Source organism: Leopardus geoffroyi, chromosome E1, assembly GCF_018350155.1.
Source record: "Leopardus geoffroyi isolate Oge1 chromosome E1, O.geoffroyi_Oge1_pat1.0, whole genome shotgun sequence".
Taxonomy (NCBI): domain Eukaryota; kingdom Metazoa; phylum Chordata; class Mammalia; order Carnivora; family Felidae; genus Leopardus; species Leopardus geoffroyi.
The window spans coordinates 14,088,491-14,109,388 of record NC_059330.1 but is presented as its reverse complement, the minus strand read 5'-3'; the positions used below and the strand labels follow the sequence as shown (position 1 = coordinate 14,109,388).

At 59.4% G+C, this 20,898-nt stretch overlaps 1 protein-coding gene across 4 annotated transcripts; it reads right to left on the bottom strand.

Annotated features, from left to right (window-relative positions):
* Positions 1–413: 413 nt before the first annotated feature.
* Positions 414–20,529, bottom strand: CLUH (clustered mitochondria homolog). 4 transcript variants are annotated; one of them, XM_045487750.1, is made up of 26 exons: positions 20,281–20,529; positions 13,291–13,493; positions 12,972–13,143; positions 11,833–11,976; positions 11,510–11,634; positions 11,256–11,410; positions 11,049–11,174; positions 10,581–10,728; positions 10,274–10,366; positions 8,781–9,475; positions 7,682–7,905; positions 7,382–7,486; positions 7,147–7,247; positions 6,095–6,247; positions 5,940–6,002; positions 5,578–5,822; positions 5,262–5,346; positions 4,951–5,104; positions 4,732–4,871; positions 3,946–4,026; positions 3,746–3,871; positions 3,543–3,664; positions 3,180–3,273; positions 2,955–3,089; positions 2,780–2,853; positions 414–1,969 (listed from the first exon to the last, which is right to left on the bottom strand). In XM_045487750.1, exons 1-26 carry the CDS (start codon positions 20,378–20,380, stop codon positions 1,783–1,785), a joined length of 4,050 nt encoding a protein of 1,349 aa, XP_045343706.1. In that variant the 5' UTR covers positions 20,381–20,529; the 3' UTR covers positions 414–1,782. The 4 variants fall into 4 exon arrangements, with proteins under 4 accessions (XP_045343706.1, XP_045343707.1, XP_045343705.1 ...); XM_045487751.1 differs by having other exon boundaries at positions 7,382–7,483; positions 20,281–20,518; XM_045487749.1 differs by lacking the exon at positions 20,281–20,529 and adding an exon at positions 16,081–16,238 and having other exon boundaries at positions 7,382–7,483.
* Between the last annotated feature and the right edge of the window lie 369 nt (positions 20,530–20,898).

The window sequence follows — 20,898 nt, the reverse complement described above, 5'->3', positions numbered from 1 at the left end:
TGCTTTAAAAAATTCTTCTAGGGGCACCTGGGTGGCTCAGTCGGTTAAGCGTCCGACTTCAGCTCAGGTCACGATTTCGCGGTCCGTGAGTTCGAGCCCCGCGTCGGGCTCTGGGCTGACGGCTCAGAGCCTGGAGCCTGCTTCCAATTCTGTGTCTCCCTCTCTCTCTGCCCCTCCCCCGTTCATGCTCTGTCTCTCTCTGTCTCAAAAATAAAAACATTAAAAAAAAAACAAAACTCTTCTATTTATATGTAAGTGATGAATCACTAAATTCTCCTGAAACCATTATTACACTATATGTTAACTAACTTGGTTTTAAATAAGATTAAAAAACAAAACAAAACACCCCTTCTACTAGTAATATTTCTGGCAACAACAAGACTGGTACAGAACACACAGGAGAGGCTGGGGCAGCAGGTTTCAAAAACTCACTTTATTCCAATGTGAAATGAAGACGTGATGGTTTAAAAACAAGAAAAAGTTCTTGATCAGCGGTGGGGAGGCTTCGCTTGCCAGCTCACACCCACTGCCTTTGAAACAAGGTATCTGGACAGACCATACCCATCCGCAGCTCCCCACAAAGCCCCCGGGGCAGAGGCCCAAGCCTTGACCTGCTCCCTCAAGCTCGCCAGGGCGGCGACCCCCCCACCCCACCCCATCAGGGCTCCAACAGCAGGCACAGGGAAGCGGCGCAGGAGGGCGGAGGGCGGGAGAGGGAGCAGCTGGGGCTCGTGGGAGCCACTACCTTCCACGGTGGCCCCCCTACCCCCCGCCCCAGAGCTACTCTCTGTAGGAGGTGCTTGTGTGACAAGGACCAGGTAGGGAGCTGGGCTCCACAAACAAGTGGCAATCACTCCTGTATCTAGTAAATTCCCCTCAGGATCCATGATTCAGCCCCGGCTGCCCCAGCCCCTCATCTGCCCCGGCCCTACTGTGCGTCAGGCAGCTCCGGTTAAAATGGGGAGAAGGATACATTCAGACTGTAGCCCCTAAAGTTATCTCCTGCTGAGGGGCAGGAAGTGGGGAGGCATTGCCTCCCGCTGGGCCCAAGGGCAGACAGGCCAGGGCCGGGAACAGGGTGTCTAGGGAGCCACCACTGCCCGCCCTTTCCCCCTTCCCCCTAGCCCGGCAAGGCAAGGCCCAGTCACAACCGGTAAAGCCCCTGCAACTCTTGCCTCACCACAAAGCTAAAGTGCACCCCCAACCCTCCAGCCCTGCCACAGAGCTCGGACCCCCCCTCCCAGGACACAGGAAAGCTCCCCTCTTTTTGGCTTCAAACCTGGACTCTAAGCCAGGCTGGGCCCAGGGGCAGAGGCAGCAGAAGCAGCAGCCATAATGTCAAACATTCAAATGACCTGAGAAATCTCATCTTCACGTCATCCACTCAGAACTGACACGGGGCTATGTACAAGTTAGGAAGGACGGATCGAGACACTCACGGGCACGGACTCACTCGCACACACCTGCTTGTGGATGGGGGGGCCGGAGGGGGCACCTGCCCCCCGACTGGGAGCCGATGCCCACACACTTCATTTGCGTGTCTTCAATTAGGCCTCTGCATCGTATATTCATTGAACCAGTGCAAAAACATCTTTGGGGGGGGGGCAGGCAGGCCAGGCCAGGGTCCCAGGAGGATGCTGGGGTGGGGTTGGGGTTGGAAACATGGCAGAAGAGGGACTGGTTTCCTCTCCTGATCTGTAGGGCACGCCCCCCCCCTTCTCCTGGAGTCTGGATCACTGGGTAACGGGGCAGCTGGCTGACTGTCCGTCTGTCTCTCCCTTCCTACCCCTGCAAGCCCGGGGAAGAAGGGTCCTTGGCGGCCTGGGGCTGGGAGGCTGAATCCTCCGGGACCCCCGCTGGCTCAGGCTCGGTGGCCATGGGCTCCTCAGCCTTATCCCTGTTTTTGCCGGCCTCCTGGAGCTGGTGCCGCCGTGCCACCTCGGCTTTCAGGTTCTCCAAGTCTTTTTGGCTGAGTAGAAGGACAGGGATGAAGGGCAGGTGTCAGAGCAAGCCTGGGCCCTCTGTCACCTTACTGGCCTTGGTTAAAATTGAACCTGGGGCAAGATGAGGCTCCGCTCTTTGCAGTGGGGGGAGAGACGTGTGGAACAAGCGCTCCCCTCCGCAAAGCAAAAAGGCCCCTAAGCGCGAAGACAGTAAGAACATGGTGCACTTGACACAGCCTCCAGTTAAGGCCCGGCTCCTGCTCAGCCTTTACCCTCACTTCTGATCCGCAGCGCCACGTGGTCTGTCCCACAGCAGATCACACACAGAAGGTGGCAGTGGGGCGGGGGCGACACACGCGGCAGGTACGCTGTCAGCGCCCCAGCCCCTGGCTGACCGAACCCACGTCCTCCGCCGGTGGAAGGGCAGCAGGACCGAGAAGCCCACGAAGGCAGCGCTGTTCTAAGAGCCACAGCAGGACCCTCAGGGTCCAGGTGTGAGACACATCCCCACAAGGAGGCAGCGGGAAACCAGAGAAAGAACGAAGCTGCTCTTACGTACTGACAAGGAAAAGGCTGCTAAGGGACAGTAAGTGCAGAAAGATATGGCCACGTGCGCGGTCTGCTACAATTTTTGTGCCAATAAAAAAAGGGAAAAGATTACAGACATGTGCTTGCTCAACTACGTGGCTATTTCCTGAAAAGATTCACCGGGAACTTCTTACCACTGGCTGTACTTCTCAGTTCTGAGCCACAACAACCAATTACAGATTTTAAGAAGAAAAACCGAAAGCCCGCTTCCACGTGGGAGTTGAGTGCAAGCGGAGCGGGGGCCTCACCTGAGAGGAATGAAGAGGATGCCGTTGATGACGTTGAGCTGTTCCAAGACACTGGCCATGCTGGGGGCTGTGAACTGAGGGGCGGCGCCAATGAGCCGGTGAGCACGCGGGGAAGCCGGAGGGTGGGGGGTAGGGCGGGTGCACATGCAGTTGAGGGGGGGGGGGGGCAGCGTACCTTGAGGGGCGGGATGTTGGCGCTGGAGCCGTTGCGGTAGATCTCGTTCATGGTGCGCTGCAGGGCCACGGCCTGCTGGGTCAGGCACTTGAGGTACTCGGAGCTCTCCTTGGTCTTCTCGTGGTCCTCGCCCAGCTACGGGGTAGGTGGCACAGGCAGGAAGGGGTCAGCGAAGCCATGGCCCAAGGGCCCGGCGCCACCCCCTCAGCCCCTGCCACGGCCCACCTGGGTCTTGTAGATGGTATAGCCCTCCTTCTCGTGCTGCAGGGCTGACCGGAACTCGGCTTTGCTCTCGTAGACCCGGGCGACAAGGTGGTGGCTGCAAGGAGGCGTGCAGGGCGCAGAAGGGACATGAGTGGGCCTGGCGCAGGGGCTCGGACTACTCTGGATTCCCCTCTGGAATCCACCCAAGGGCAACAAAGAAGCCCGGGACTCGGAGAAGAGACGCAAGTTGAGAGAAAATCCCTCAGGAGTCAGATGGAAGACAGGCTGCCGGATCCCATGTCCACCCTCAATCGAAGTGCCTTCCGGGACCATGTCCCTGCGGCCCTGGGCGCCCTATGCCCTTAACCCAGCATGGGCTCTCACCTGAGGGCTACCTTGAGGGACTTGGGCCCGTGGTACTTGGTGCTGACAGCCAGCGCATTCTCCAGGAAGCGCAGCGACAGGTCATATTCCATCACTCCGTGCAGCACCAGCCCGATGTTGTTCTGGGGGCGGTCGGGAGGGCCCCGGTCAGTGCCGCTTCCCTAGGCCGAGGGCTAGCCCCGCTGCCCCTCCCCAGCACTCACGTCCAGCAGCGCCATCTCGGGGTGGTCCTCCCCGAACACCAGCAGCGTGAGGTAGCGGGCGCGGTACAGCAGACTCAGGGCCGTGGACAGCTGGCTGCTGGCGAAGCAGTACAGGGCCAGGTGCATCTGCAGGGGCAGCAGAGTCAGGAGGGGGTCCCGGGCCCCAGTGCAACCCCCCACCCACGCCCCCAACTGCTCACATATTCCTGGATGGTATTGGGGTGCTCGATGCCCATCACTCGCTCGCTCATCAGCACAGCCTTCTGCTGGTTACTCAGGGCCTGGGAGAGGTGGGGAATTGTCATCCCAGTGCGGGTACCGCCCCACATCAAGTCTGCCCGGCCCCCAAGCAGCCCCCGAGCAGCGCAGCCTCCTCAGCAGAGAAGTGTTCACAACTCAGCTGCTGTGAGCATGGAAGGCCAGGCCCCACTCCGAGGCATTTTTAAATAGCTCGCCTTGAGTCTCTCGCCCCAACAAAATCTATGCTTAGGTATAAATCTAAAACAGTAATAATAAAAAAAAAAGGCACACATAAATGAAAGAGTCTACGGTTGAAGGACAAGCGGAGGCCTACAGTGCACCCGCCCCATGACAAGGCAGGTGGTCGCCAGCAGGCCAAGGAATGCTTAGCGACGTTCCCGACAGCTTCCCCGTGGCTCTTACAAGGCACCCGGCACCGTGAGCCTCAGACTATCGTTCCCAGCGTCCCCAGGAAGCACTCCGTCTGCGAGCGAGGCAGCTCTCCCAGGCAGGACAAGCAACTCCCCAGGGTCTCCCTGGTCTCTGCCTGATCCTCCCAGGGGACCCCCTGAGGAGAACGGCGTCCTTGAGCCCCACCGTTGGGGCTCAGGTCCCCAGGCCTGGGCTCCCGCCTCCTGCGGCACGGAGTGAGAACATGGCCCCAGCTCCCTCACTTGCCATCCCCCAGCGCCAGGCCGGGCCCCACGGCCTCTGTGGACACAGCCCGGAGGGTGCTCAAGGCCCACCTCGGCGTAGTCACCCATAATGTAGTGGAGACGAGCAAGGAGGCGCAAGCAGGCACAGATCTCCACGTGCATGGCTCCGTACACGTTGTTAAACAGGTTCAGGGCCTCATTGATGAGCTCACAGCCCTCCTTCAGGAAGCCTGCAGGGCACCCCCAAGGGCGGCAAGGTCAGGGCCGGGCCAGGGGACCCCCACCCCCCAGCCACACCTGGCCACGCACCCTGCTGTACTTTGGCCTGCCCACTCTGGAAGAAGTGGAAGGCATCCGAGGCCTTCGGGTTGACATGCTTGACCACGGGGAAGATATTGAGCACATCCTCCTCGGTGAAGGCGGGTTTGTGGCGGCTGTCAAAGCTGTACTCCTTCAGCAGGATCTGGGGGACACAGCCCAAAGCCCGAAGGTGGCCTCAACCCTGGGCTCAAACGGCCAGCACCTCCCAACTGAGCACCCCACGTCGAGAGAAGGCCACTTCCCCCCACGCTCCTGCCAACCCTGCGGGAGCTAGGAGGGACCCCCTGAATCATCCACACCTGGATTCCGGTTTTCAGGGAGATTTCCCGCAGCAGCGTTATCTTCTGCAGCCCATAGGTCTCCACAGCCTGGTCCACGGTCTCGCTGTGGGGGGAGGTGGCAGGTGGGCCTGGGCGGCCCAGCTCCCGTCTCTGCCCCCTGAGTCAATGGCTGCCTCCCCACCAAAGGACCAAGCCCAAGTACCAGCTCCCATCCCCTCATCACCCCGGCAAGCAGCCCTCCATTGCTCCCTCCCTCCAGTCCCAGCCCCCACCCTGCAACCGCTGCCCCCGCGCCGCGGCCGCGGAGAGCCCAACACCCCGTGCTGCCACGCACCACTCGAGGCTGAAGCCAAAGTAGTTCTTGGCCTCCTGGCAGATGTTCTTCCAGAGCTCCTGGGGGGTCATGACAGCCCAGGCCGTGTTATCTGCTGCCCCCGGGGGGCGGTTTCTCCTCCTCCTGTTCCTCTTCTTAGAGATCAGCTCGTCGGCGGGCAAGTGGGCCACAGGGTTGGGGTAGGAGCTCAGGAAGCAGTTCAGAAAGTGGCTGATGGCAGCCGAGAGGCCCGAGAGCTCCACTCCCTGTGAGGAGGTTCGACTCAAGTCACAAGGGCCCTCAGGCCCCAACCCAGGGCTCTTGCCCATCCCACCCGCCACCCCCCACCCCCCACCCCCAGGCTGTGGTGGGAACAGCAATACCTGTAAGTAGGTCTTAAAGATGTGCTTGGCAGAACGGGTGATGAGCTCTCCAATGCCAATTTTCTGCAAGGGTTCGAGAAGGGAGTCTTGGTTGGGCCCCAGGCCTCCATCCAGCCCCAGTGCCTCACGGCCTGAACGCCCCGAGCATCACTCACATAGATGTGGTCCAGCTGTTCTCGGGCCGGGCTCCGGAGCACCAGGTCCAGCACCTTGCCCAGGTAGCGCATGTTGATGCCACGCTGGCGCATCACCTCAGCCAGCGTGGCCCCATCCATGGGCAGCACCGCATGGTCTATGCAGTCCTTCACCTGCGGGCTGCAGCAGGTCAGGGCCCCCAGCCTGGGCCCTCTGCCTCCTCCCACCCTGGGTCTTCCGGGGGAGGGGAGTGGGGAGCTCATGCCATCCTGAGGCCCTGAGGGAAGGAGGGGACTAAGACCCCAGCTCCCAGTTGGGAAGAGGGAAGAAAACAAAATGGCAGCCAGGACGTGAGAACGTGCCCACCGCCCACCGCCCCCCCCCCCCCCCCAGCCTTCTGCACAAGCGACAGGAAAATGGGATGGCAGTCACAGGGAAGCAGGTGCTTCCCAGCAGGGGAGCAGAGATGAGGGAGCCCCACTGGCAGAGCCCAACAGGCAGCACAGGTTCTCCCTGGACCACGCAGGATAGGGCAGAGGCAGCCACTTGGGGGTCACAGCTCTGTCAAGCCTCAGAGAGGACAGGCTGGGGGCCAGGGCAGCTGGCACAGAACACTGGGCTCATAGATCTGAGACCGGCGTGCCACCCGACTGTGGGGCTACCTCAGTAGGGAGCAGGGGCTCCATCATCCAAGAAGCCTACGTACTAAGCTTATGAGGGTGAGGACAGGACCCTCCCCCCACCTTTTTTTCCAGATGCCCTAGTGCCCCCTCTGTCAGCTGTCTCATCACACAGGGACTCGGAGGACCAGACCCCCAGCTGCCGGCCCCTGTGGCGGGCCCAGCGAAGCAGAGCCTGCACCCGAGGCCTCCCTTGGCCTCTCTGGGTCAGCAGCCCCATCTGTATGTACGAGGGTGACAAGCACTCTGCCCCGCCTGCCTCACAGATCAGCAGGTCTAAGGGAGTTACTCCTGCAAAGGTTCCACAAGCTTCCAGAATCAGATGGATGAAGCACCAGGGCCTTCAACAGCATGCCCTGTGCAGCCCCCCACCCTTGTGGCCCCTCCCTCACCAAGCCGGGGATCTGGCAGGACAGCAGGAAGGCGGCGGCGTCTTTCAGCAGCTGCTTCTGGTCCCGAACTTCCTCCTGGCAGGACTCGGGGAAACGAACCCCTGTGGGAGGGACAGCAGAGGCCTGAGCCAGGCAGAAGGGATGCAGGGGTGGCAAGATAAAGGCCAGCACCCGCCAGACCAAGGGCCCCAAGATGACCCCCACAGTATCCTGCCCGTCCTAATGTAACACTTGCCTGGTGAGAAGATGTCAGGGTTGAAGCGGACGTCAAAGGCTGTGCAGCTGATGGAGCCGACTGCCTTGCACGCGTTGCGGATCACCTCTCGGCTCCGAGGGTCTGCTGCGGAGACACGGCCGGCTCGGAGGTAGTCCCGCCCCACCATCAGAGGGGGAGGCTGTGCTACCCCAGGCCTCCCCCGGCTCCGCGCAGACATCTGCCGGCCTCTCTCAGGGCTGGGGCAAGCCACCGCTGGCAGGCGCCAGCTGCAGGGACAGAACCGGGGCTCCCCGCTCCCCCCATGCACAGCAGCCCCACCTGTCCCGTCGTCTGAGGCGATGGTCTCCGCCAGCTCCTTCACCTTGGCGAGGCCGCTAGCACTGCTGCCTTCCTCCTCACTTCCTGCCTCGAGCCCCGGAGGGTCTTCAGGCTTAGGTTCCGAGGAGGGGGGGTCACCATTTTCCAGTGAGGTGGGATTCTCCATCTTGCTGGCTTTCTGCTGCATCAACTGCAGGGCAGCCAGCTTCATGAAGAGGAGGTACCTAGAGCACAGCAGACGGGGCAGAGCACCAGATGGGAAGACGGTATCCGGGAGCCTCGCCGGCCTGGCAGCCTCCTGCTGGCTGCGGGGACCAGGGGCAGGCCCCAGACCCCTGGTCTGTGTCGGCACGCGGACACCTCCCACCCCAGCAACTCCATCAGGCAGTAGCAGGTCACAGCCACACCCGGGATCTTCCCCACAGAAAGAGGACATCTGGTGTGTTAGCAAAGGAGTGGCCAGGGGCTCCATGCGGGCCAAGCTCAAAACAGACAGATCCCCCCTGGCATTGTGAGGAGACTGATTGTGGTGAGGGGCATTCGATGTGGCAGACTCCTAAGCACCAAATGCCAGCAGCGGTGACACCGCCTAGTGCTGGAACATTAAAAACGCATTAGTAGATTTCCATATGCTCCTCAGAGGAAGAGTGCTGCTTCGGCCGAGAGCCACTGGGCTAGCTGGCTGCTAATTTTCCACCCACATAAAGCTCCTGACGTCCATGTTGCGGAGCGTGAGGTCACAGTGCGTGGTGCTGGGGCTGTAATGACCGGGGCCAAAGCTGGCTCTTCTTCACCTTCCTTTTTTTTTTTTTTTAAATATTTATTTTTGACAGAGAGACAGAGTGTGAGTGGGGGAGGGGCAGAGAGAGAGGGAGACACAGAATCCGAAGCAGGCTCCAGGATCCGAGCTGTCCGCACAGAGCCCCACACGGGGCTCGAACTCACAAACCGCGAGATCATGACCTGAGCCGAAGTCAGTTTCTTAACTGACTGAGCCACCCAGGTGCCCCTCTTCTTCACCTTCCAAAGTGTCTCCCGTCAAGGACCAGACCCCAGAACCGTCTACTGGTTGGGTGCCCTCAAAAGCCTGGCCCCTCACCTGTGCTCCACAAAGGCATCCACCAGCTCCTGGCGCAGGCAACAGAGCTTGTGCCGGTGCGCCCGGGGGAAGCCGGCGCGAGTGCACTCCTCGGGCAGCGCCTCGCCGGGCACGGGCAGGAAGTTGAGGTCAGGGGGGAAGGTGCGCAGCAGGTCGAGGATGTAGTGGCGCCCGTCGTTGCCGATGATGCCCTTGCACTCCACGGAGGAGCAGAGCTCCACCTCCTCGCCGCGGTCGTTGAGCACCCGGTGCCTCAGGATCTTGAGCGGCCGACTAGTACGTTCCAGCAGCTCCAGGTATCGAGGGTGCGACATCACCGTCTTGCCAAAGTCAATGGAGCCGTAGATGACACTCTGCTCCTGGTCCCGCTCCAGGATGCCAGGGATGATGGACTGGGCTGTGACGCGGTAGCCACGGTAATCCACCACCACTGTCCCCAATGTGTACAGCCCCTCCACGTCCACGGCGTTGTACGTGCGCACACCATTCAGGTCATTGGTGGGCGCCACGTAGGCCGCCACATCCCCACCGAAGTCCTTGTAGTGGTCACGAACATCAAAGCCCAGGCTAAAGAAGATGTTATTCCAGATGAACATCTGCATCTTGGTCTCCTCGCTGGGGTTGATGGCCATCACGTTGCCGTCGATGACCGCCATGGCGCCCCGTGTGGCTGCAGCCGTGAAGTCGCTGTGCACCTGAGGGGCCGAGGTAGGGAGGGTGAGAAAGGCGCCATCCCTGAGAGCCACAGGTTTGGGCCCACCTGGCCAAGCTCACCCAGACAGCAGAGGCAAGTGGACGGCCCCGAGGGCCCGGGGGCTCTAACCTTAGCTTCCTCACACTTGGAAAAACACAAGAAACCCATTTTTTGAAAAAAATTTAACACTAATGTTCAGAGACAGCAGAGCTTAGTGATTAACAAAGTTAAGGGCTGGACCAGGTCTTCGATTCACCAATTATGTACCAGGTGAAGTTGGCCAGGTTACCTCTCAGACCTGTTTTCTCTGTCTATAAAACAGTGACGACAAAAGTTATCAACCTTTACAAGGTGTCTGACAGATTACAAGAGATGATGCCGATCACACACAACACGACCCCTGGCAAAGTTAGTACTCAAACCACCTAGATCTTATTTTTACCATTACCATCTCTAGGCAGTAAGATTATGGAAGATTAAAAACGGCTTTTCTGAAAGCTTCTTTTTCCCTCATTTCTCTAGATAACATCTGTGTGTCCAGGCGAAGTCCTGAAGGCAGACAGTGGCGGGTGGGAGGCTGGAAGAACCCTGTCACACAGCCCACAGGGAAGGAGGTCCCCCTGACCCCACCCAGCCCATGGACTCCCAAGTGTCACAGAGGCCAAAAATCAGAACTGGGGTAGCCTGCTCTGCTGGAGGCGAGAAGTTAGCCAACGCCCTGCAAGGCACCCTGTCTGGACATCTCGGCAGGCAACAAACAGGCCTGAGGCTGCCAGTCAGGCACGAGAGCCGTAGGCACCTTGAATATAGCTCTTTCTCGAAGGAGCCGCTCAGGCAGGTTCTTGCGGGGCAGTTCCCTTGTCGTCTGCAGCTCCTCGTTCCAGTCCCGGGTCTGCAAAGGGACGGAGATGCCGGCTCAGCCCCAGCCCCAAGACCCGCTGTGGGCGCCCCTTCCTCCACCTCCCCATGGACAGCCTCACAGGCTCCCAAGTGAACGAGACAGACAAGTAGATGGAGCCTCCAGGGAGGCACACAGAACCCAGCCTGGCCCCCAGCAGGGGAGAGGAGAGAAGAGCCCGGGGCAGGCAGGGCCAGGCTGCAGGCACCTGTCCAGGGATGTGCTCCTCATAGCCCAGCCTGGAGGTGTAGGCGTCCTCCGCACGCACGCAGTCCATAGCGTGCTCTGCCTGGGGCGCTGTCCAGCTGTACACCTGGAACGGGGTGGCAATCCTCTCGAATGGGTGGCGCTGGACCCTGTGGCAGGGAGAGGGGGAGATGGGGAAGTCTGCCAAGCTCAGAGCCCTGTCGTAGCCTCCTTCTCTGAAGCCCCCACCAGCTCTTGTGTCTTTGCGCCGAGACCCCCCCACCGGAAAGTCTAACAGAAGCAAATGGGCACCTCTCCTAGGGCTGCCGTCTTGTGGCCCGGCTAACAGCTCCCTGAAGGGAGGCTCTGGGGTCCTGGGGGCTGAGGGCATGGCTTCTTGGGGCAGAAGCGATGGAGCTCATGCTGGTAGCCTCACCCCACCCCGTCATGGGATGTGAGGCAAGGGGCAGAGACGGAGCAAAGACACCACCTTTTCTTCTGCAGCACGGCAAAGTTTTTTTTGAAGGTTGGGCTGATCTGGTTGAGCAGCTCCACTAGGGAATGGCTGAGGAAGCGGGGGCTGGCAGGCTTGGGATTGAAGTGATAGGCCGTGGACCTGTGGGAAGAGGGTGATTGCTGCGCAGGGCACCCTGGGTGGCTGCCCAAACACCCGGAACAGGCTTGAACAGGGACTCACTGGTTCAGGTAAAAGCCCCGCGTGGATGCTGTGATGCTGACTTGCCGGTCCTCGGCTGTGATCACAAACAGGTACATGAGGTCCCCATGCATCTTGCGGTTCCCAGGGGGTGGGTTCCAGCCACTCATGGTAAGAACTTTCAGGCACTGCAGGGGCTGCAAGCATGGCCAAGAATGAGTAGGCCAGGCCTCCAAGTAGGTAGCTCCCGCCCAGCCAGAGACCTGCTGCTCCCTGGCTCTGCTCTGGAGTCCTACCTTCCAGTCATGGTTCTGGGGCTGCAGGGGACACAACGGCCGTTCCCGGCTCCCTGGAAGGATGTACTCAGGTGGTGTGCAGTCAATGGGGTCCATCTCCAAGCCCTTCTTCCGCTTCCCGCTGTCTAAGGGACCCGAGGCTGGTGGTCAGCACAGGGCCACGCAGGGGCCAACTATCTCCCCACCTAAAATGGCCCCAGTCTGGATGCCTCCAGCCCTGCCCCCTCCTGCTAGGAAGGCCCGGCCCATGGCCCCTTCACCAGCCCCTGGCCAATCTGCTCTAAGATCCTCTGCCCAACCCCCAGTCCCAATGCCTCCCGCACCTCCCAGGTCGCCATCAGTAAAGACGCTCAGGAAGGACAAAGAGTTGCAATCAACCCCGTTGAAGGCATCAGATGGGTCCAGGCTCTTGAGCAGGTCTCGGACATGGCGCACGTGGATGCGGGCCTCACGTACCGTGTATGGCTCTGTTGGGAGGATGAGAGGCAGGGCTTGCTCGCCGCTGCAACAACCCACCCAGTACAGAGAAGTCTGCCATGGTGCTTCCACGATGGTCTTGATTTTCAAATTTTAGGCCTCCACTTACAAATTCCATTATAAGCACATTAAGCTGGAGTTCTGGATTCAACACACACACACACACACCTGCTTGCTAACAGGCAGAGATCCTTGTCTGCAAAGAACCTTCTGTCAAAGGGCACAAGAAATGCCTCTGGAAGCACACACAGGCCTCAGGGAGCTCACCGAAAGGCCCCTGCTCTCGTTCACAAGTGTCACAGGCACACAGGCCCAAGGAACTGCTGGGCCCTGCACTGCAGCCTCAGTCCTATCCTTCCAGGGCAGCCCTTGCACAGGGGTGGCCCAAGGACTTACCAGGACCCATAACTACAACACTGCCCCCCAGTATATACTTTGTGAATTTTAATGGAGACTCTTTTGGGGGAGAAGAGAGGGTTCCTCATCAAGTTTGGGCACAGCTGGGTTCCATCTTTCCATATGTGTTTGCAATAACCTCACACACTGCCCAGAACCCCTGAGCTACTTCTCCCCTCGGGACCCAAGTTCATGGGAGCTTTTATAACCAACCAGTCTCACCACACCAGCTGCTCACTCCACACTGGGCCTGACTTGTCTACTTGGGAGCCGTGAAACTTTAGTTTCCTTATGAGATTTAACTTTTCTGTCTACAGAATTTGACTAGGCTGATTACAGGCCCTTCGTTGGTACCATTTTTTAAAAAAAAAATCATGACTCTGATATTTAACCGATAATGTGGGAGGACACATGTGTGAAGGCCTGAGGAACAGACCTGGGCTCCAATCCTGCCTCCACAAGGTCCACCCTGTTCTGAGCCTCCACGCACTCATCTGTGACACAGAGATAGCAGTGGGGGTGGGTGGAGTGCCACCTGGCCCCACCTCTGTGCGCCCTCCCTTGGCAGGCTGCCCAACTTCAGACAAACCTTCCACCACGCGTAGCACCGAGCCCTCCTGCAGCCCCTCGACACTGCGCAGCTCTGAGAAGTGGTCCAGCATGTTGCCATCCAGGTGCAGCGAGAAGCAGGTGCGGTGACACGTGTCTTCACGGTCCATGAGTACCTGGTGGATCTCCTGTACCATCTCCTGGGGGGACACCTACCAGGCAAAAGGCCCCAGCCACCCTGGTGAGGACATACCGCTTTCCCTACAGTATGAGGCTAGGACAAGTGATGACCAGGCATGCCTTTCCAGCCTTATCCTAACAGGCTCATGCTCTGGTCCCCAGCACCCTCCTCCACTTACCTGTAAAGAGAAGGGCTCAATCCCAGGTGCCAGGATCTTCACAGAAAAGCCTGTGTCCTGAATGACAATGACCTCCTGTCCAGTCGTCTCCTCTCCTGGCTCGGATTCATCCAGACCATTTTCCCTGGGCGGCTCAGCAGCCCTTTCTTCCCTTTTTAGGCTCTCTGGACAGTCTCCATTCAGTAGCATGACTGATGGCAGCGCTGCAGGTTAACAAGAAAGGAGCTGAGTCAAGTGGGGCCGTCTGCCTCATCCACCTGGGTGGACGCAGCCCCTAGAGAATGGCATCCGCATTTCCTCCCAAGACTCAGTCAGCCCCACCCCGGACTCCACAGTCCCATTCACACTGGGCACACAACTCTCCCTCAACCCTGGCCACCTGCAGGCCGCTGCCTTCTCCCTTCCACATGCTGGGCCCTCCCTTGCCATCTGCTCCTCAGTCCTCCAGTCTGGCTTCCATCTGAGCACACCCACCCAAATCAGTCTCCCTAAAGCCACCCCAAGGGCCAAACCCAACTGTCTTCTCTGGCCTCGAGGTGTCGGACTCCTCAGCGACACCCACCATGGCTCACTCTCTCCTCTCCTTCCCTGGTAGCCACTGTTCACATGTTCTTTGCTCTCCAGCTCCATCCCCTTCCGGCAGCTCAGGCTGTGGGCATCCCGGGGCCCCAGCCTCTCCTCATCCCACCTGACCTCTCAGGACTTCAAACGCCCTCCCATCATGCAGCTAACCTGGCCAATCCAGGCCTCGCTCAAGCTTTTCAACATGTGGCCATCCCTTAGGCATCACCAAAGACTCATCCTGTTGACATGGAATTCACCTTCCTCCACAAGCTGGCCTCTGCTTGGTGAAAGCCCCTCCACCCCCAGTCACCCAACCTAATCTCCAAGCAGGCCATGGAACCCAGCCTCTGCAGCCATGGCCCCAATACAGGCCACTATCCCCTATTTCAAGTCACCACTCAGAACCCACTGCTAACCAGATCCAAGCTTCTCACGCCAAAGCTCTCAGGCAGCCTGAGGTACATCTCAACTCTTGCCGCTCTCCTTGTCAAGGTCTGAGATACACCAAACTACCAGGAAGCCTGACATGCAGGCTACACATCTTCCCTCCCACCTCTGTGCTTTTGTGTAGTTTACACTGCCCTCAGTATACCACTCCATCGGGCAAACTCCTACTCATCTATCAAGGCCCAGGTGAAATAAACCCCCTTCTCTAAAGCCTGCCCAAATGATCCCTGACAACAGGATTACTGCCTCCTCACTGCTCCAGAGACATGGTGACACCTCCCAGAACACTGTTCTATGACATTCTGGGGGACTCTTCATACTCGCAGCTCTCTCTTCCTTCCATCTTTCCTGCACTCAACAAAAAGGCACTGAATTAATGAATTAATTACTGCAAATGTGGAGTTAAGTCCAGTATTTGTGAACAACACCCAATTCACAAGCTGTGGGGAAGAGAAGAAAGCAGGGAACAAAACCTTCCCTTTCTGCCCAGACACTAAAGGGAATAAAGGAGAGCTCCCTCCCTGCCCTGGGGAGCAAGGACCTCCTCACAAACACTCCGGCAAAACACAAGCCTGCCTGGATATCCATTTGGCCCTGGGGCCTTTCCACGAGGGTCTGCCTGGAAACCAAACAGGCCCCTTGCTTGTCTGAGAGCTCCAGACAGGTCAGCTCACCCAGCTCTGCTCCCACCTCTTCCGCCCTACCGTTAGGAGGTGCCTTCTCCCCAGACCTATGTGGGCCCTACCCAGACCCACCGTAAACGTGGAGCCAGGGGCCTCAGGAAAGAAGATAAGCCCAGCACAGAAGGGCACACCACGGGGACGTGCAGAGAAGCCACTCCCTCTTCCCCGTGTCCCCTCAGCTTAGTGATAAACAGGACCGCCAGGAGCTGAGATATAGCTCCCTCCTCCTCTCCCCAAATAAGGATGTCTGAGACCCAGGAAAGTTCAGAGGCTTGTCCAAGGTCAACAGTGGACCCCAGATCCCCCATCAAGAGCCCACACCACCATGCCAACACACTGCCCTCAATCATGGCCACTGTGGATTTTCAAGGCCTGTTATCGCCCCCGTCCCTGTCCCCAGCACACCCCTCCAGACCTGAAGGAAAATTCTGGAAAACCACAAGGACACACAAGGACCTCTCTCTAGTGAGCCTGCAGCCCCAGGCAGTACTACCCCAAGCCCCTAAAGGAAGCGGCCACCCCAAAGGGAGAATCAGGCTAACTCTATGACAAACAAGCAGGAGGGTGGGGAGAAGGGCGGTGCTTGGTCAGCTTCCAAAAGGCAGCAAGAGGAATGGCAGATATGAGGCACTTCCCCTAACTGGGTCCTTGAGAAAGACATTGCTGTGGGAAAGCTCCTGGAATAGGAGCAGATGCAAGAAGGGCTCCCCCCAGCACGGTACAGCAGTTTTGAGGTCTAAGACCCCAGAAGCGAGAAGTCAGATACCCGGCCCCAGACAGGCAGCCTGCACTCCGAGTCTGGGCTAAGAGGGGTGGGAAAGGGGGACAGGGAAGAAAGGCAAAGGTGGCCACAGCTCCCACCCCTCTCGCCTTGGACCGGGAGCCTGCCTGCCCAGAAGGTACCTCAGCACCAGGTTACGTCCCGGGGGTACCCAATCCCCTATCAGATTTCAAAGGACCATGGCTGGTTCCCAGTAGCCTCCATTCCCCTCCTCCTTCCTCTGAGAAACCCTGAAGGTCTCCCTACCACTGGATTAGGCCAAGTGATACCCCCACAACAGGCTGACCACCTGGCTTGCTGCCCCCCACAGCCCACCTGGTGCAGTTGGAGGCTGCTCTCTCCTGGGCTCTGGAGTCTCGGGACCACCATGGCAGCAAGGCAGCCAGCTCTCCAGCTCAGGCTCGGCACTGCCTGAGTCCCCTGTTCTGGCCTCTGCCACTATCCTCGCCCCCATGCAGCTGGTCAGCCCAGGGCTGGAGCTCTGGCTGGCTTCGGGTTTCAGTGGGGCCAGGCCTGCTGGGGCAGCCCTGGGAAGGGCACACTCCCCCTGCCTCGCATCCTGCTCAAGGTCGGCCAGAAGGACGGCTGTGGGCCAGGAGGCCCCAGTGGCTCCAGGACCCCAGGTGGAGCTGCTACCAGTGCTCAGGCCTACTTCCTTGTACCCACCAAAAAGGGGGTCACTGCTAGCGAAGCCATTAGGGGGGCAGGAGAACCTAGCCCAGCTTGGGGTACCTGGGCCTCTCAGGATTGAGGGCCCTGGGGACAGGCTGGCAGGGGCAAGGCCCAGCAAAGGGGTCCTCTCCTCGGCCCCAACCCCAGTGGAGGTGGGCAGGACCGCTTCAGCCAGCTGCCGGCAACAGCTGGTGCAGACCCAGGCCCAGGCCATGAGGTGGCCACCCCGTCCACCAGTCACCGACTCTGAGCACCTTGCCTCCTGGGTCAAGTGGCTGGCTGAGGCTTCTGGCTCATGCTGCCCCCTGCAGGTGACCTGGCCACTCTCCTCTTTCTGACAGTCACAGGTTCTAGTGGGAGGGGGGATGGGCCCTCAATCTCCCAGAGGACAACTGCACCCGTGCCCCGGGCCTCCAGCTCCACCACGGAGCTGGCAGGCTCTGTCTTCCCTTCCCAGCAGCCCCTGCGCTGCCAGGAGAAAATCAAGTCTCTCCCTCAGGGAAAACAGAGCTGGCAGCAAGAGGCCGAAGGCTGTTCGGCTGTGGAGAAGGAACATGCCCAGCCTCGCCAGGGCGCCTTCCCAGGGCCTCTGACTTGTTGCCAGGGCCCAGCCAGCACTGCTCCGGCATCCATACTAACCAGAGTGGGGGCGGGGAGCCAGGTTCACTCCAGGCCCCCTCCCCTCCAGTCCAGTCCTGTCCCAGGCAGCCCTGATGGCCAGGCACACAGCAGGTCCTCAGCCTCTCCACAGGCCCCACAAAGGCCTACACACACTGGCCAGATGGTAAGAAGGGCCAGGCCCAGGCAGAGCCCCTCTTATCCTGCCCTCTTCCCAATCACACCCTAACCCTCTGGAAAAGGGGGTGGGGCAGAGCAGCCTGGCAATGACCTCCGAGTAGCAACAACAACCATTTCCATTCTGGTTCCCAGAAAGTCAGTGCTCACTCTAGGCCCATCCCACAGCAAGTCCCTCAATCAGCTCAACCAGCTCATCTCACTTGAGGAAACTGAGGCTCCAGAAGGCTAGGAAGCAAGCTGCCCCAAGACCCGGAGTCAACAGGCAGCCAAGCCAGGTCAAGAAAAAAGAGGTCTGTCACATGCCGAAACCCATGCCTCTGAGTGCCACTCCTTAAGGCTGCAGCACCCACTGGGTACACAGTATCCCTTCCTCCTCCAGGCCTCAGGGCTTAGTCCAGGAGACAGATTGATCCCCAGCCACAGCACCCTTCCAACCCTCTACATCCCCTCCTCTCATATCCCAGGGGGCTGCCCTGAGGATCTGGGCCTTCAGGAAAGGACAAAAGGTGGTTCTCTGCAGAATGGGAAGGGGTGGCCCAAGTTGCACACTGCATATACACACCCCTAGTTCTCACTGACTGGGTCAGAATGTGGAGATAAAGTGTACCCCTGTCCTGGCCTGGGAGCAGAGACCCCATGAGCAGCAGAAAGGAGGAGTTAGAAAAGAAACTTAGGCCATCCCAGGTGGCCTCTGTGTCTTCCCCAGCCTGGCATTGCCTCACCCAGTAGACTGTGCCAGAGCCAGGCCCCGCCCCAGTCAAGGCCTTAGCAGGTGAGGCTCCAGCAGGAAGTAAGGCCCGGAAAGACACATCACCCCCTCCCAGGGAATAGGGCTTCAAAGGAAAGGGTAGGGGTTGGCAGGGAGCCTGCAGAAGACCCTGATGATATGGGCATCTGTCTCCTTCTCTCCCCCCAGGCCAGAGACATGTCTGCAAGGTCTGGAGATAGTTAAGTGATCCTCAAGCCAGTCTACTCAGACCTCCCCAAATCAAGAGCTTTAGGATTCTGTCAGGGAGCTCCCCTTAAGCCTTCAAGCTCCTCCCCAGTCTGCCAGCCCCCTTCTCTGTCTGGGCCTCAACTCCAAGGAACCCTCCCCTAGGCAGAAGGAACTTGACACACCACTGTGAACTTGAAAAACCTGCCTGTTCTCTTAACCCCTAAAAGCAGCTTTATTCCCAAGAAGGTAACTGACCCTTTCCCCCCACCCCAAAAGGCCTTGATTACCTCCTCAAAGGGACTGGAGAGCCTTCCACAGCTGGGTCCTAAGGGTCAGAAGCCTGGATGGGAGCCTGCTGGGGGGTTGGGGGGGGGTCTCCATTTAAGGCCACCCTACTTCTTTGAATAGATTCAGGCCGGCTGTAATTCAAATCCTAATTATCTATCCTAGCTTCCCAGAGACATAGGAGCCAATGTCCCACCACTATCATGCTCCCAGTTTCCAGAAAATGAACAGCTGTGCCCTTCCCCTGACCCAGGTTGCCCCAGACAGAGCCTCTCAGCACATAGTGGAGATGGGGCTTTTTTACACAAGCCCTCGGAGAAATCCTCCGGCAGACTCTCCCCTCTTCAGTCCCCATGTTCTCAGCATGTAATCCAAACCAACATGCCTGTCCCGGCTTCCTCTGGGATAGATCAGGAAGCCTTGGCATGTCAACCATAAGCTAGAAATCCAAATGCCCCCCGCAGCTAAAGCACTGTGTGACCTTGGGCTAGTCACTTTATCTCTTCAGGTCTCTTTGCTAGGAGGGAAATCTGCCAGACCGGACCTCCGCTTATCTGGCCTGCCCCACTGATTCACAGCCACATCAGATCAAAGCCTGGCAGGTTGGAGTCATCAGCATCTGCTGTTCTGCCCAAACCCTGGCCTCATCTAAGCAATCAGCAAAGCTGCTACAGTACCTACCCCCAATACAAGGTAACTATGCTGTGACAGGGTCAGAGGGCCTACTTAATACTGTTCCCATCCTGACTCACTGAAGTTAGGAAGGGAGCTGAAGATGGCAAGTCCTGCTGAGAAGAGTTGGGGGGAGTGGAAGACAGGGGTAGTTCTACATTCCCACCACCATCCAGGGAGAGAAGGACCACAGCCCAGCCCCCAGGCCCTGAGGATGATTTGGAGATGACAACTGAGGCCCTGGGAAAGGGCTTCCAGCCTCAAGGCTGGAGTCTAAGACATGATGGAAGGAACAGAGGAAGCCCAGGAGAAATAGATGAAGCAGGACCCACCAGAGAAGAGCCGCAGCCACTCCCAAAGCCACCTCCACAGAGCCCCCGTGGGGGACAGCTGGGAGCTCCACTCCACACTAATGACCTTTGCCTTAAAAACAGCAATCCTGAGCTGATCCACTTTTCGCAATAAGGCGGGTTAATGATCAAGTTCTGGCACAAACACCTCCTCCTGCCAAGGAGTTTGGCTTTGACTCCACGCAAGCAGACCCTTAGGTCTGCAGATCCCGCCAACACCTAAGAGGGAAGACATCAGAGCCTGAAGACCTGGGGTTAAAGCATTGTTTCTGGGAATGAACTAGAGAAGCCCCCTCACAATACACACCCACCCCCGGCTCGCGCTCTTCCCACAGACCAAACCTGGGAAGTCCCAGGTTGAGCCTTACTCGCAGGGCTGCAGCCCTGTGTACAGAAAGGCTGTGTACTTCCAGGCTGGTACATTATGCTTGAGATCCTTACGCGAAGTGTGCCGGACGGAGCCAAGTGTCAGTGACCCCAGCCTCGAGGGTTCCCCATGCCCGCGCGCGGAGGGGGTGGGGCACCGATTCCACCGGTCTGCGGCGGCGGCGCACCCCGAAACCGCGTGTGCGCGCACGTGTCCCCCCTAACGCTGTCCTCCCCGGGACCCCACGTGCGAATCCCAGGCCGCAGCCGGGGGCGACAGTGAAGGTGACCTTCAGGGCGGGGGCGGCCCGGGGAGATGCAACCCGGCCCGGGGAGGAGGGAAAGCGGCGGTCCCCGTAAAGCCCGAACCCACCCGCCCGCTCTGTCCCGTCCAGCCTCCCCGCCCAGCTGTCCGCTGGCCCCGGCCCCGCTCACCGGCCGCGCCCGGCCGCCCCTTGCCACCGGCCTGCGAGCTGGGCTCCCGGGCGCCGTCGGCCGGGGCGGCGACCGGCAACTCGTCCGTTTTGATGACCATGGCGGCGGGAGCGGGCGTCCGGCTTGGCTGTCCGCGCCGCCCGCCGCGCCACTAACCCAAGTGCCCTGCGCGCCGCGGCCGCTGCGGGAAGGACGGAGTCACCGGCCCACGTGGTGCGCGTTGGAGCCTTTGACCCCACCGCCGCTCCCCTGCCCCGCCCCCGCGCCCGGCCCGGCCCACGGAAGCCCGCGAGGGACAAAACGCACCGCGCCTCATTGGCCGTCCACCAAGGCGGTGACTTTCCCGAACGCCTTAAAGGGAACGCACTGTGACTCAGGGTACTGAGAGGCTTCTGGCCCCCTTGAGAGGCGGGGCTGCGGAGAGACGTCCTTGCCGTTCTCAGCCTGTCCCGCGGGCGCCCTGACCTTGGGTAGTGACTCTTCTAGGACTGCCATTGCTCAGCGTCCCCTCCCCCAATGGCCCTCTGCTTCCTATTGCAAATCAGCCAAATGACCACGCCGTCTCTAATCTGCGGTGACCCACAGCGCCCTCCTCACCAAGCTTGAAAAAGGGTGGGG

What these genes read in the sequence shown, in the direction of transcription:
- CLUH (XM_045487748.1), bottom strand. Translation starts at nt 16,219, where the DNA reads ATGGGGGCGAGGATAGTGGCAGAGGCCAGAACAGGGGACTCAGGCAGT. An exon ending in GAGAAAGAGCTATATTCAAG is followed by an intron (nt 9,476 to 10,273) that starts GTGCCTACGGCT and finishes TCGGCCCCTCAG; the next exon opens with GTGCACAGCGACTTCACGGC. An exon ending in TTATGGGTGACTACGCCGAG is followed by an intron (nt 4,027 to 4,731) that starts GTGGGCCTTGAG and finishes CACCTCTCCCAG; the next exon opens with GCCCTGAGTAACCAGCAGAA.